The sequence below is a fragment of the Myodes glareolus genome, chromosome 7 (genome assembly GCF_982192425.1).
Source record: "Myodes glareolus chromosome 7, mMyoGla1.1, whole genome shotgun sequence".
Taxonomy (NCBI): domain Eukaryota; kingdom Metazoa; phylum Chordata; class Mammalia; order Rodentia; family Cricetidae; genus Myodes; species Myodes glareolus.
In genome coordinates, this window is record NC_142032.1 from 89,714,213 (window position 1) to 89,727,760 (window position 13,548).

The 13,548-nt window shown below is 44.6% G+C and overlaps 1 protein-coding gene across 3 annotated transcripts; it reads right to left on the reverse strand.

The window, feature by feature from the left end:
• Window positions 1-8,563: 8,563 nt before the first annotated feature.
• Window positions 8,564-13,249, reverse strand: LOC125417144 (calcitonin gene-related peptide 2). 3 transcript variants are annotated; one of them, XM_048460456.3, is made up of 6 exons: window positions 13,063-13,248; window positions 11,928-12,023; window positions 11,541-11,678; window positions 10,166-10,240; window positions 9,758-9,936; window positions 8,564-8,977 (listed from the first exon to the last, which is right to left on the reverse strand). In XM_048460456.3, the coding sequence occupies exons 2-5, from the start codon at window positions 12,014-12,016 to the stop codon at window positions 9,783-9,785; spliced, it is 456 nt and encodes a 151-aa protein (XP_048316413.1). In that variant the 5' UTR covers window positions 12,017-12,023; window positions 13,063-13,248; the 3' UTR covers window positions 8,564-8,977; window positions 9,758-9,782. The 3 variants fall into 3 exon arrangements, with proteins under 3 accessions (XP_048316413.1, XP_087763782.1, XP_085548730.1); XM_087907656.1 differs by having other exon boundaries at window positions 8,564-9,023; window positions 13,063-13,247; XM_085692604.2 differs by lacking the exon at window positions 10,166-10,240 and having other exon boundaries at window positions 8,564-9,023; window positions 13,063-13,249.
• Between the last annotated feature and the right edge of the window lie 299 nt (window positions 13,250-13,548).

The window sequence follows — 13,548 nt, forward strand, 5'->3', positions numbered from 1 at the left end:
TGAACTAAAATCATCGGTAAACTGAGGTGAAGATGATGTGAGGAGTTAGGAGTCTTTCAATGCAAGGTTGGTTTTAGGTCATCCCTCTCCTTATCTATAAGTGAGGTAAAACCAGGACATGCTTATTTTTTTCTATCTATGTAAGAAAATATAAACTAGAAAGAGAGAGAACATGAAAAAGGAAATCAGGACCGTGTGGGATGCGTTCACCCACTGATACAAGGGGACTGATCGAATGAGAGCTCACCAAGGCCAGCTGGACTGGGACTGAACGAGCATGTGATCAAACCGGAGTCTCTAAATATGACTGACATGGGGGTTGACTGAGAAGCCATTGACAATGGCACTGGGTCTTGTTTTGTCTGCATGTACTGGCTTTCTGGGATCCTAGTCTGTTTGGATGCTCACCTTCCTAGACCTGGAGGGAGAGGGGCGGAACTTGAACTTCCCACAGGGCAGGAAACCCTGACTGCTCTTAGGACTGGAGAGGGAGGAGGAGAGGGAGTGGGAGGGAGGAGGAGAGGGAGTGGGGGGAATGGGAGGGTATGGGGAGGAGAGGAGGAAGTGGAAATTTTTATAAACAAATAAATTAATTAATTAAAAAAAAGAAAATATAAACTAACAGGTTTGGGCATGGATTAATTCTATGTCCTTAGATATCTGGGAATGTCTCAAATGGAATACTTTTGCCTGGACCCTAAAATGCCTGCCAATAATAACAATTGCAGGAAGGAAGATCTCTACATTTACATAGGAGAGAGGAACAAAGACACGGTAGTGGGAAACTTTCTACACATAGCTAGGGAATGTAATCAGTAAACCCTGAAAGCATAGGGAAGATAGTACTCAGTAAATGATCAAACATGCTGAACTGTGGGAATTAATTCCCAAATTTGTAACATAAGGGGATAAGCTATGGCAAAGAAAAAAAATTTAGAAAAAAAAAAAAAACCAGCTACTATATTCACTATATTCACAAGGCAATAATTCCAACATGACTTACATCCTGGCCTAATTCTCCAACAAAGCCCTTGACTCTGATGGGTTGACCTTGTGAAATGAGGCTGGTTTAATTACTGAATAATGTTGCAATTTGTAGCAAAGTGTAAGTCCCAAGTTTCTGGCTTCCATCTTTGGAGGTCCCATCCCTGTGCCCGCCAAGCCTTGATGCCTCCCGGGGGGACTGTCAAGACAGCCCGCCAAAATCTTGATCACTCCCCGAGTCTATTTAAATTGCTCCCCCCCTCCCCGGAAAGTTCCCACATGGCTCCCCCATCACCTGGTGGTGGTCACAATTGTGGCTTCCCGGTTTCCCCTTGGGGCTATTGGAGAGCACAGGAATCCCATTAAACCTGAATATTTTTTAATTTGGCTTGTTGTGATTTGGCTTAATTGGGATTTCTGTGTTGTCAGAGAACTCGCTTTAGGAAAATTCCTAACACAAAGGAAGAGAACTTTTGAAACCATTCTTTAAAGAAAATTTTAAATTTCAAATTTTAAAAATTTGTGGACTTGTTTTAAACTGCCACAAAGATAGAATGTGATATCAACTCTCACCATTCCAGTTCAACATTATGGTACATGTTCCAGGCTATGTAGTAGGTTACGAAAACGAAATGAGGCATGAACTCTGTCCCTTGCTCCACCACTTCCAAAGGTATCACCAGCCTTGATTTCAAGCTGTAATACAGAGCTATAGTAATAAAAACCAAATGGTATTGGTATAAATCAAGGACCCAAAACTAAATCCACACACCTGAATTGTAATTTTATAAAAGCCATAAATACACAATGGGAAAAATAAGTATCCTCAACAAATGATGTTGGTCTATCTGAATGTCGGCATGTAGAAGAATATCAACAGATCCGTATCTATTATCGTGCACAAAAGTCAAGTCCAAGAGGATCAAAGATGTCAGCATAAAGCCAGCCAGACACTCTTAACTTAACATAGGAGGAAGTAGGGAATAGGCTTGAATGAATTGGCACCGGAGATAACTTCTCAAACAGAACACCAAGAGCACAGGCACTGAAATCAACAATTAATCAATGGGACCATGACTGACTTGCAGGCGCCAGCCTCCAGTCAGCACCCAGGGTATGTAAATAAATCCACAAATGCAACAAGGGCTAGACTTTTCTCTCTGAGGGGTAAATAAGGAAATACACACTTTCTGCTGGTAACCTAAGAAAATAGGAACAAGTACACACTTTCCTGATGGTAACCTCTTTTCCTTCAACTTAAATAATCTCTCTCTCTCTCTCTCTCTCTCTCTCTCTCTCTTTCTCTCTCTCAACAATCTCTCTCCACAGTTCAATCTCTTTACATGAAACTACATATCTCTTTTTACATACATACATCTCTCTCCAGCACAGTTACATAGCTCCATAGTCCGCTCCATCTCTTTTTGCACAGTTCCACATCTCTCCTCTACACACATTTCTCTCTCTACCCTGCCACATTCCTTCACACACTACTATGTCATTCGCTCATTCCCCCCGTATAACTACATCTCTTTCTTTCTTATATCCCTCTCGTTCCTCTCACACTCCTTCTACATCTCACTCACAGTTCTCTTGCTATACCTTCTGCTCCATCTCCCTTTCAACACACACATCCACTCTCACACCCACACTCACTCTCACACTTCTCTTCCTCCACAGCCACCTTCTTCATAGCTCTACACAGCCTCTGTCTCTACACTGCCTCTGCTCCTCTCACAGATAAACTCTGGACAAGTTTTCAGGGCCTGCCCCATTCTCATATCACAGGATAAATCACGTAGTTTCTCTCAGGCTAAGTATGTCACATTGACCCATGCACGTAGCTCTAAATTGGTGAGGGTTCCCAGATAGTAACCAATTGGCCGAACCTTAATCCTGAGACTGGGAGTACGTGCAAAATGTCAACTGCTACAGGAAAGCTTTGTCCACTAAGGTTACTTCTATCTTCACCTTGAATCAGGAAACACGTAGAAAAATGATTGCATGTATTTATACCTAGGGTCAAACAGATATTCATCTCCAAGGGGCATTTGTTCTGGAGTCTAAAGTTAGCTGTCTGTGTAAAGGCTGCCTTCATGACTAAGAGTCCTCTGTCAGTCTGAGTATGTAAAATAGTCTAGTAATATTTCTATTTAACAGAATTATAAAATTAAGAAGAAATCAAATTCCTGACCATCCACAGCTATATGTTTGCCCGAAAGATGGAATGTTTTCACAAGATAAACACACAAGCAGTGGGAAGACAGCAAAAGCTGCTATTAGGAAAGAAATATAGTTCTTAGGGAAGGAATAAAATGGCTCATGAAAGAAATTACAAGCAGGAACAACTAGTCATTTACAGTCAGTAACACTATGGCTTTGGCAAGTAGGGTTCCCTAACTGGAATAATATATATATTTTCTCAAGCTCCACATCTGACAAAGAGTTAATATCCAAAATATATCAAGAACGCAGCCTAAGAATCAACAGGGCTCTAAGGTCACACAGACCAACGTGACCGTCATGGACCCTGTGTGGGTCTGAGCTAGGTCCTCTGCATAGATGCTATGGTTTTGTAGCTGGGTATTCTTGTGGGACTCCCAACACTGGGAGTGGGGGAAGGGCACTGTCAGTGACTCTTTTGCCTGTTCTTGGGATCCTTTTCCTCCTATTGGGTTGTCTCATCCAACCTTGATATGATTGCTTGTACCTACTACTATTGTAACTTGTTGATATTGGTTGATATCCCTAGGAGACCTGTTTTTTATTTTGTCCTTGTTTTTTGTTTTCAAGGAAAGCAGAGGAGGAGTGGATCTGGGGAGAGGGAAGATACGGGGAGGTGCAGGGGGGGACTGGGAAGAGTGGAGGGGGGAAACTATAGTCAGGGTATAATGTATGATAGAGGAATAAGAGGAAAATATATAAAAAGAAAAAAATGAGAGGTGGATGAAAAAAAGAAATATAAAAGGAAAGGACAGAACTGCTCCTAGGTATGGTGGAGGAGAAGGTTTATTGTGGATAAAAGGGGGAGCATGACTGGAGGCTGGGCCAGCTGGGAGAGTGCAGAGTAAACATAATGGAGCTATGTGGGTGGTGGGGGGAGAGCCAGACCAATAGGCCAGGAAGGTAAAGAATAGACAAAAGGGCCAGGTAATCAACAGGGTGGGATTATACAGAGAAGGGCAGCTGTGGGGGTGGGAGGAGTACAGCCCAACACGGGGCTGGGTATGCCAGCCAGAAGGAAATTTTAACAGGTAGGGACTGAGGGAAACTGGGAACAGAGTGGCCAGTTCCACTTTGTTCTGTTAAGTGGGCGCCTTAGCCTTTTGTCTGGGGTTTGAGACACAACAAGAGGTAGGTTAGTTTTAAAGAAAAACTAAAATAGAAGTGACTTAACTAGCAGAAAACCTGTGTATACAGAGTATCCTCAAAGAAACGTATCACTTCTTGGCCTTTTGGTTAGGATCAAGTACAGGAAAAATGGCAAAGAAACAGAACCTAGAGGAACATGCACATGAGCTAAGTATAGAAAAAAAAAAAGGCAAAGAAACAGCAGCACCTGGAGCAATGCCCTCGTGAGCTTTGCACAGTCACAGAACTCAGGGTCAGACTTCCACAGTGTCTTACAGTAGCGATGAAGGACTGGAAACTTAAAGGAATCTAAGCACCAAGAATACAATCACAAATCTAACAAGATCCTCATGCCAGAAAGAAAAAGTTATTAATGGAAGAAATCAAAGTCCTAAATCGCTGGAATTCTGAGGTGCTCACGGGTTAGTCGACATAAACCTTACTACTAGGCTGTCCCTCCTTACACTGAGCTTCTAATCTAACAGAGCTCACAACCAAATTCTCCCCAGAAGTTTCTTAGAGACCTACAAGCTGACTCCAAAGTGTGTCAGGAAAGAGGAATAATCCAAAATAGCCAAAATAATCTTGCAGAGTGCCATGAGTGTTGAGTAAACCCATGTGCCCTGATTTACATTCTAGCTTTAATCCTACAGGGTGAAGATGATGGTGGCCAAATATGAAGGAGCCCAAATTGGGACTCCAGTGACACACCTTCTCAAACCCAGCAAGGGACAATGGCAGGGGAGAGGTGAGACAGTCGCTCAGTAGTTAATAAACAACTCCAGAAAAACTGGATATCTACAAGGTAAGAAAATTTCAGCCTCCGCCTCCCATCTTATACTAAAACAAACCTGCAATGCATCATAGAGCTAAATGTAAAACAGAAAAGTGTATGTTTTTGTGAGAAACTACAAAGTTATCATGACTTTGAGTTAGGCAAAGAGTTCTTAGATATGAACTAAACTAAAATTCATAAATTTTAAAAATCTCAATAAATTAAACTTCATAAAAATTTTAAAACTTTTCCTCTATGAAATATACTAAAACAATAAAAAGATTAATTCAAAAGCCAGGGGAAAATATTTGAAATTGTGCATCTTACAAAAAAATCCTGCATCTATAACATATAAAGTACTTTCAAAGCTCAATAACAGTAAAGCAAATCACCAGATAAAACCTTAGTGTTTGAAGAGACACTCCCACAAAAATGATAAACAAATGTCAAGGAAGCACAGGACAAAAAAACAAAAAAAAAAAAACAACCACCTTTAGTGGTTGGTGAAATTCAAATTAAACCAATGGTTTAACTTGAAATACAATCTTTTGAAATACCAGGACTTCTGTGTGTGGCTGGTGAGACCGCTTGGGGATGTTCGTATCGAGCTACATACATACACACCAAATGATCTGGCAATCCCGATGTCATGTATTTCCCAAAATAAATCAGTTCATTGTATTATTTTCCTGGGGCTGCCACAACAAATTGCCACAAAGTCAGTTAGAAAAGAACCAGCAATTTATTCTCTTTCAGTTCTAGAGGTCAAAGGTCCAAAAATGTGGATACCGGGAAGGTCTGTGCTCCTTCTAGGGCCTCAGAGGAGGAGGTTCTGGACTGTCCCAGCTCCCCTCAGTAGCAGTCGCAGGCTCATCTGCTTCCTTCACTTCCTCGGTTGACCCCCTCTGTCTCCTGCTTCATGTCATCTTCTCTGTGTGTCTTCTTCACTTTTAAGGACACGCAGGACCTACAACTTTCCTGAGTTTCCTGAACGATCCAAAATAGTCTTATTTTGGGATCCTTAACAACACCTGCAAAGACTTTTTTCTAAATAAAATAGCGTTTCATCAGTTCTAATAGTTAGAACAGAGGCGTGTCTCTGTAGGACCCTCACTGAGCCCATATTATTTATCTTCACTTCAGATCTGCCCATGGAGGCAGTGTCAAAAGCTAGAAACATCCCAAGTGCCATTCATTGGGACATAGTGCATGGAATGGGGTTCATCTCTACAGTGCTTTACACTTCACAACTCAAAAACTGAACTAGTGATATATACCATGACATAGGAAAATCTCGAATGGATTCTGTGAAGGAAAAGAATTCAGACTCAAGACTTCATACTGATCCCATTTATGACTGTTGCAGAATATTTGTATATACTTAAAGATATGCCTCTGCCTAAGGTATCTTCTTAATAAAGAGCTGTACGGCCAATAGCTAGGCAGGAGAGAACAGGCAGGACCTCAGGACCTCTGAGCAGAGAGTGAGGAACTTGGAATGAATCTGCACAGCCTGAGAAAGATTCCAGCAAGATGCTGAAGAAATTGGACATATGGTGCAGAGGAGAAGTAACTGAGCTTCAAAGCAGAGCACAGATTAATAGAAACAGGTTAATTTAAGTTATGAGAGCTAGGTGGGAAAAAGTCTAAGTTAAGACCAAGCCTTCATAATTAATAATAAGTCTCCATGTAATTATTCGTGGGCTGGTGGTCCCTACGAGAAAGTACTAACTACTATAGATACCATTCTGAAGGAGTCAAGCCCATAGAGATGGATCAGCAGAGACTGTGGTTGAGGGAGCAACTGAGTGCAGGAGGATTTGGCAATTTGGATATAATTGCTTTAAGTCCTCTCTGTGCTGATTCCATGGCTCAAGGATTTGCTACCAGAACTGCACACCAAAACAAATGAACTTTTCAATATGTAAATTTAAAATTACATATCTGAAATGAAATCTGAAAGGGGACTCTGCCAGGCACATTTCTTCTGCCAGCTAGACCCCTATAGACTTTCTCAACTGCAGTTCCTGAAAGGACATCAGAAGCCAGAACCAAGAAGGATCTGGTTCCTTCCATGTTCAACCTCTGCTTCAGTCAGCATCACTCACATACTGACTTATTCTGGCAATGAAGTTCTTTCCAATCCCTAGCTTGGCTTAGTTTTTCTGAATCCCTAGAACATTCTGGATGTACCTGCTCTACTGCCCACCCATGTGATTTCTGCATTTGCACTTTTAGGACAGCTTACATCATCCCAGCACCAAGCAAGAGTTACCGGGGTCTGCTAATTTTCCTTCTCAGTGATCTAAGAATCCTTCTCCAAGCTCCTCAGCCCTTCAACTAGCCCCTAGATGGTAACCTCTGTACTCCATATTTTCTCTGGTCTTTTCGGTACTCTAACACCTATGGATGCCATTGTTACATTAAATATTTCCAGTTAAAATGACCAGTGTAATCTGCTTCTTCAACTAGAACTTGACTGATAGACATTCAAGGTCCTTAATGGGGTCTTACAGAATCCTGCATAATAATCAGTCACCCTGTTTCATCTCTGCCTCATCAGCTTCTTCCACATCGCTCACTCTAGGTCTGCCTGCCATTTCACAGAGAGTGCATGTTAACCTCTTCACAGCAATGGAACAAGCTGTTGTGCATGTAACCTAGCCTCTCTTGCCAGTGAGTTGTGAGAGGTAAAGAGAGAGGAACCTCTCCATCAGATGGGCCTTAAGGTATGAACCAGAAGCAATACAAAGCCTCAACATCAGCCAAGATTTTATATGTAGATGTACAAACAGCTGGGGGAAAGGTTAAACTATTGCTGCATATGTTAGAGTAAAGAATTAAGAAATAATGAATGTCCTCATTTTCCTTGTTATAGGCCTTGGTTATGTTCAGCTTCTTTCCAATTTGAAAATGCATGGTGAAATCCTTGTCGATATTGCCGATACAGTGATACACTGGGTAGAAGAGGAGATGGACCGTAGATGTAGCAATACAACCACTGATTCTTCTTGAAACCGAGTAAGGGTACAAAGACTTCATTATACTATGTAAGGACTAGAACATTATATGCTTAAATTTTTTGTGTCTCCACCATGTAAGGGCCTATCATGTAAAGCAGGAAGGTCAAAGAATGGTTCACAGATCTCCAGAAAATGCCAAAGACATTGCTAATAACATGAGGCATGGTAGCTTCTACTGTGTGCTCTGAAAGTCATCACAGGGCTTCCATAGCCTATTAATGTGACCTTGAATCTCTCCTCTCAGGGCTTTACCTCCTCACATGTGGGTATCTTCCTATGGCTTGACCATGAAGATTAAGTCAATTAACGGGTATATAACAATTTCTTAGAACACTGAATAATACTAAACACTCAACAGTAATTGTTATTATTATTATTATTATTACATAGAAAGACATATTGAAATGGACCACCACGGACTCAAAACAAATGTATCCAAAATATGCTTTAATCTTGATGAAGTTCACAAATGATACAATTTTGACATTTCCTTACATAAATGTACAATCATGTTCTGAGACACCAAGGCACAGTATCTCCTCTACCAAGAGTCTCCAGAGGCTACAAGAGGCAGTGATTTCACATCTCCCCAAGGGTCAACAGAGCTGCCACCATCAGCTGCTGGGTGACTTTCAGCAAACCTGTGTGGTTTGCTGCTGGGGAAGCCAGTGGGAGACACAATCACATTGACTGACCACAGACTCAGCATAGAAATGATCCAAACGAACACTGAATTAACTCATCTATACTCAATTTCATTCCGCTCGAGTGACAAGGGTGATGTTCTCCGGTAGCAATCAGGATACAGACATACGCATTGTCTATGGGGCCTTCTCATCAGGTCCTGGTTAATAAAATTAATAGACGTGGTGAGTTCAGCTTCACGTAACCTGAAATGAAGAGAAAGAAAAAAGAAAAGGAGGAGGAAGAAAAGGTAAAAGGAGAGAGGAGAAGAGGGGAGAGGGAGGAAAGTAAGGGAAAGAAGAAGCTATGGATATGTGGGTAACCACAGTCATCTCTAACAATGCTAATTTATAATTTAGCAGCTCTTCCGCAAAACAGAATCCATGAATTCTGAATTTGGCGTGTGAGGAGGCTTCTAGCACTGTCCCTATTAATACTGGAAGGGATGTGGGGTGTCCTGGTGACCCTGCAATCTCAGCACTTGGAAGTTGGGGCAGGATGGTCAGGAATTCAAAGCCAGCCTCTATAGACTGAGCCGGAAGCCAGCATGGGCTGCTCAGAACCTTCTCAAAAACAGAAGAGATGCCAAATATGCTGGAAGCAGTGTGTCTGCTCATAGCCCTCCGGTCCAAGCTGGGGAACACCAACAAGAGTAGAGCTGTGCAGGCACCAGAACAGGTAAGGTTTGCAGACCCTCCCCTTTCCAGATCCAGACATTTCTTTTCCTTTCTTTCCTCAGCAGCAAGGCACTGCTTCCCCGTGATCTCTCCTGCCATTCTGATTTCAAGTTCAAGCTCAGCTTGAGAAGGAACTCATTACGTCAGGAAGAGGACTAGTACTAGGCATAGGGAACCCGAAGGCCCTACCCCTGTCAGTGGGCTTCGGGATGTGGGGTTTAGCTCCCAAATCTTTCCTCACTCAACCCAGAGTACAAAATCACCTTCATTCTGGGGGCCGGTAGCTACTCAGTCCTGAAGGTCCCTGCGGCGCCGGCCATAGGCTTTGGAACCCACATTGGTGGGCACAAAGTTGTTCTTCATCATGCCCCCGGACCTGCTCAGCAAGTCTGCAAGCCGATGGGTCACACAAGTGGCAGTGTTGCAGGCTCTCTTCTGGGCACTGATATTCAGAATGGAAAAGGAAGGTAAGTCTTGTCAGTGATAGTTGGGGAGGAGCCTACCCCTTGAGAACCCCATCCCTTCAATGAACCACTTAAGAGTAAGTGTTTCTCCTAAGTGCTTCATCAGAACTGTTCAGGGAATGACCTGAGAATCTTTACCAGAAACTCTTCCCCAAACAATGACCAAATTTAAAACAACAACAACAAAAACAAAAATAGCCTTCTTACCTTGCTAAGAACAACATTTTCAGCTTCTCCTCGGATATGCTTATCTGATCCTTAGCATGCTGCTTGTTGTGAACGCTGCATCACAGAGATAGCCCATCAAGCCCTGTGCCTGGTCACCTGACGCTAAAGCTGTTTCTTAGTCCCTGGCCACTCACAAGCTTCAGAAGCTGACCAAAGCAATGATCATTATAGCTCTGATTTTTCCAGAAAAAAAAAATGAGCGAGGAGGAACGGTTGTGCTTATTTCAGCATTCAGAAGCAGAAAATGAATAGCTATCTAAATGCTCTAGAAGGTTCCCTCACTCTCTTACCTCAGGCACGATCTAGGACTTCTGCCCTCTCCCTTCCCACCCCGACTCACTGATGGTCTCATTCACCCTGGATGCTGCTCTTGCCAGCTTCAGAACAACAGAGAAGAATGCACGTGTGTGCGGCAAGCTCAAAAGTAGGAGCAAGAGAGGAAACCAGGAAGGACACGGAAGAGTTTGCTGGCACCCTGGACACTTCAGGCCCTCTGCAAGCGACCAGCTGCGTTCTTTTCTTGCCTGTGTTTCAAGCCCAAAGTCCACACCAGAGAAGGTAGGAAAGTCGTTCAGCTCCTCTGCCTACATACCAAGAACTCCTGTGTTTAGATTCCCATACCAACAGGGGCTGATTCCACCGGCAGAAAACAGGTTAAACCAGGCAGGAGACTAGACGCTGGGACAGAGGGTGGGTGGAGGTCAGCTCACACAGACTCCATGGGGAAGGTTTGGGGGTGCAGTGGGCCAGGACAGTGTGGGGAAGGGCAGAGGAAAAGGATGGCTCTTTCTGGCATCCATGTGCTGTTCAGTCTCTCATGCTTGACAGGGTGTTTGGATGCAGGTCAGCATGCTTTTCCTTGGGTGCTGGAGCCAGGCCAGGGTTGGTCTGTTTCCAGGCAAGGGACCCTGTAACAACTTGCACACCTCTACAGGTGCCTTGGACCTACCTCAGCCACTTGTTCAACCTGTCGCAGACCCCTCGAACCCTTACAATTCCCCCTTGCCGTATGAAAGAAGCTGCTGAAACTTCCTGACACTCTAAGTTCATCTGCTGGAATCGCACTTACCTGCCCTACTCCAGCCAGTGCAGCCGTGCATCCCCGTGGGCACAAGTCCAGCTCCCACAGTAAGCGATCCTACATCTCCTCATTTCCTTTCCCAAGAGTTTGAGGAGAAAACAAAATTTTAATGTGTCTGACCAGTATGAGTCCCTCTGGTGGCACTGGAACCTCGGACTTCCACGGAGGCTGGGAACAATTAACTTAGTTCCTTGAACTGCTGGCCAGTGTCTCTGTACCTCTCTGGAATAGGTCCTCCTGAATATATGGGGGCCAGGTGAGTAGGAGCCTTACCTAGAGTCCGCAGTCTCCTGCTCCTTCTGCTCCAGCTTCCTGGCCTTCATCTGCTCGTAGTTCTGCACCAGTGCAGCCACCAGGAGGCGCTTTTCCTGGTCGCTGAGGGTAGGGTCTAAGCTGCTCTTCAAGGCTGGCCTGTGGAGGTAAGCAAAACTAGCACAGATTCCCATTCCCTGACTTCCTCCTCCCCAAATAAGCAACCGAGTTTCCCGGTCCCTGCTTCTTCCCTGGGTGCTTAGTGCTCAGGTCCTGAGGCCAGTCAGTGCCCACACGAGGGCGCTGATTTCCCAATAACCAAGTGGGGGCTACAGAACCACGGAGTTGACAGTTCCCGAGGCAACCCGATGGGGAGTCAAACTGCACTCCCGATTCAAGGTAATTTACCTCAAAGGTGCTGCCTGGAGGCTGCTGGCCAGGCACAGGATCCACAGGCTGCTGAGAGCCAGAAAGGGAAAGAATTTCCCAAAGACCATGATGTCTCTGTAAAAATAGAAGGAAGGATCGTCGACCCAGGGTCTAGTCCTGCCCCTGACACAAGTGCCCTGCTAACTTTGCCTTCATCTCCCCCACCACTGTTCCTTTGTTTGCCAGAGGGATGTTGAGGATCTCAATAGATACAGTGTAGTGTATTCTGCTTGATAGAGCAGAAATGGCTGGGGGAAGGTAGGTGTGGTTTGCATTCTCTGTTCTGTGTTAGGAGGAGCTATAGGCTCTCATTGGCCCCAGCTTGCAGCAGCGCACACATACTAATGCCCCTTTTGCTCTCCTCTTTGAAGAAAGCAAGAACCACCCAGAGCTCCTTGAAGCAGATTTGCCGGACCTCTACTTTGGATTTCTCACGGGCTGAAAATTTTAGAACCACCTTTTCTGAGCAGTTGCCCTGGGGAGGCTGGAAAGGTATCTTGGAAAGAAGAATTAATCTCTCTCCAATCTGCAAAGTCGGGGGAATTTTTTGAGTCCCAATTAAACTGTCTCCGAACCGCAGAAGAGCTGTTCGGCACCTGGTACTCCACGGTGCACCCCAGATGCTTGCTGATGACTGCCAGCATCTCAGGAAAGATCGGTACTCCCTAGACCTAGACCCAAGAACCTTCTATCCTCAAATTGGATAGGGTGCGGTAAGACCACCTGCTCCCAAGGAGGAACCACAGGCATGCCTAGGTGGGGTCGCCCACCTTTCAGGGTACTCCCACGGGTGTGCTCTAGAATTCCACTCACGCTAGTTAAAAGAAAATGCCACGACCGCACTTTTTGACTGATCCCCGGCTGCAGGAAGGCAGAAATGGTTGTGGAATAAATAATCTAGCCAGCAAAGGGAGCCAAACTGGTTGTGGTGGCGTGCGCCTGTTATCTGCATCCTCGGAATGGATGGCAGTGCGTTCGAGATCAACCAGAGCAATAGTAAGGTCCAGATTATCCTGAATTACTACAGTGTGAAACATTGCATCAAAAAGAACAGCAACAAAGTAGACAAACGGATGGAGAGTGAGCTGAAAGAGTTGAAAAGTTAGTTTCTCACCTGATAACCCGAGTGTTGAACAGCGAAAGCGAAGTGTCCCCTGGAGAAGAGCACACAGGGCTGTACGCACCTTGTCCCCCAGAGCCCTGGTCTCTTATTCTCTGGTCTTAGGGGTGGGGTAGGAGAGGGGGGGTCCGCACTAGATCTCTCCGCCAATCAGAGCTCTGACCGAGCTTCCGTGGCGTCGGAGCTGGAGTTTATCTACACTCCTGCAGCAAGAAGGAAGCAGTCCACTCTGTCTTTGCCTTGAGGTCACTGCTGAGGAACAGGGTTGGGGGTGGGGTAAGGAGACTGAGAGAGGGTGGATTCGTCCAGAATGTGTAGGCAAATCGGAGAGAGTTCAGCATCGCGACTTCTCTAACGCTTGAACTCGAGCCTACAACCTTCTGCTCACCTCTCCAATGGGGCCTGAACCCCCTGGCTGAACTTAGGCAGGGGAAGCAGTAGTCCTGGACTCTGAAAGGACTTCAATTTGATACAGCCAGC

Excerpts from the sequence above, each read along its gene's own strand:
- LOC125417144 (XM_048460456.3), bottom strand. The coding sequence starts at position 12,016 with ATGGTCTTTGGGAAATTCTTTCCCTTTCTGGCTCTCAGCAGCCTGTGG. Across the intron at positions 11,679-11,927 it reads CTCCAGGCAGCACCTTTGAG|GCCAGCCTTGAAGAGCAGCT; the intron begins GTAAATTACCTT and ends TTACCTCCACAG. Across the intron at positions 10,241-11,540 it reads CAGGAGACTGCGGACTCTAG|CGTTCACAACAAGCAGCATG; the intron begins GTAAGGCTCCTA and ends TCTGTGATGCAG.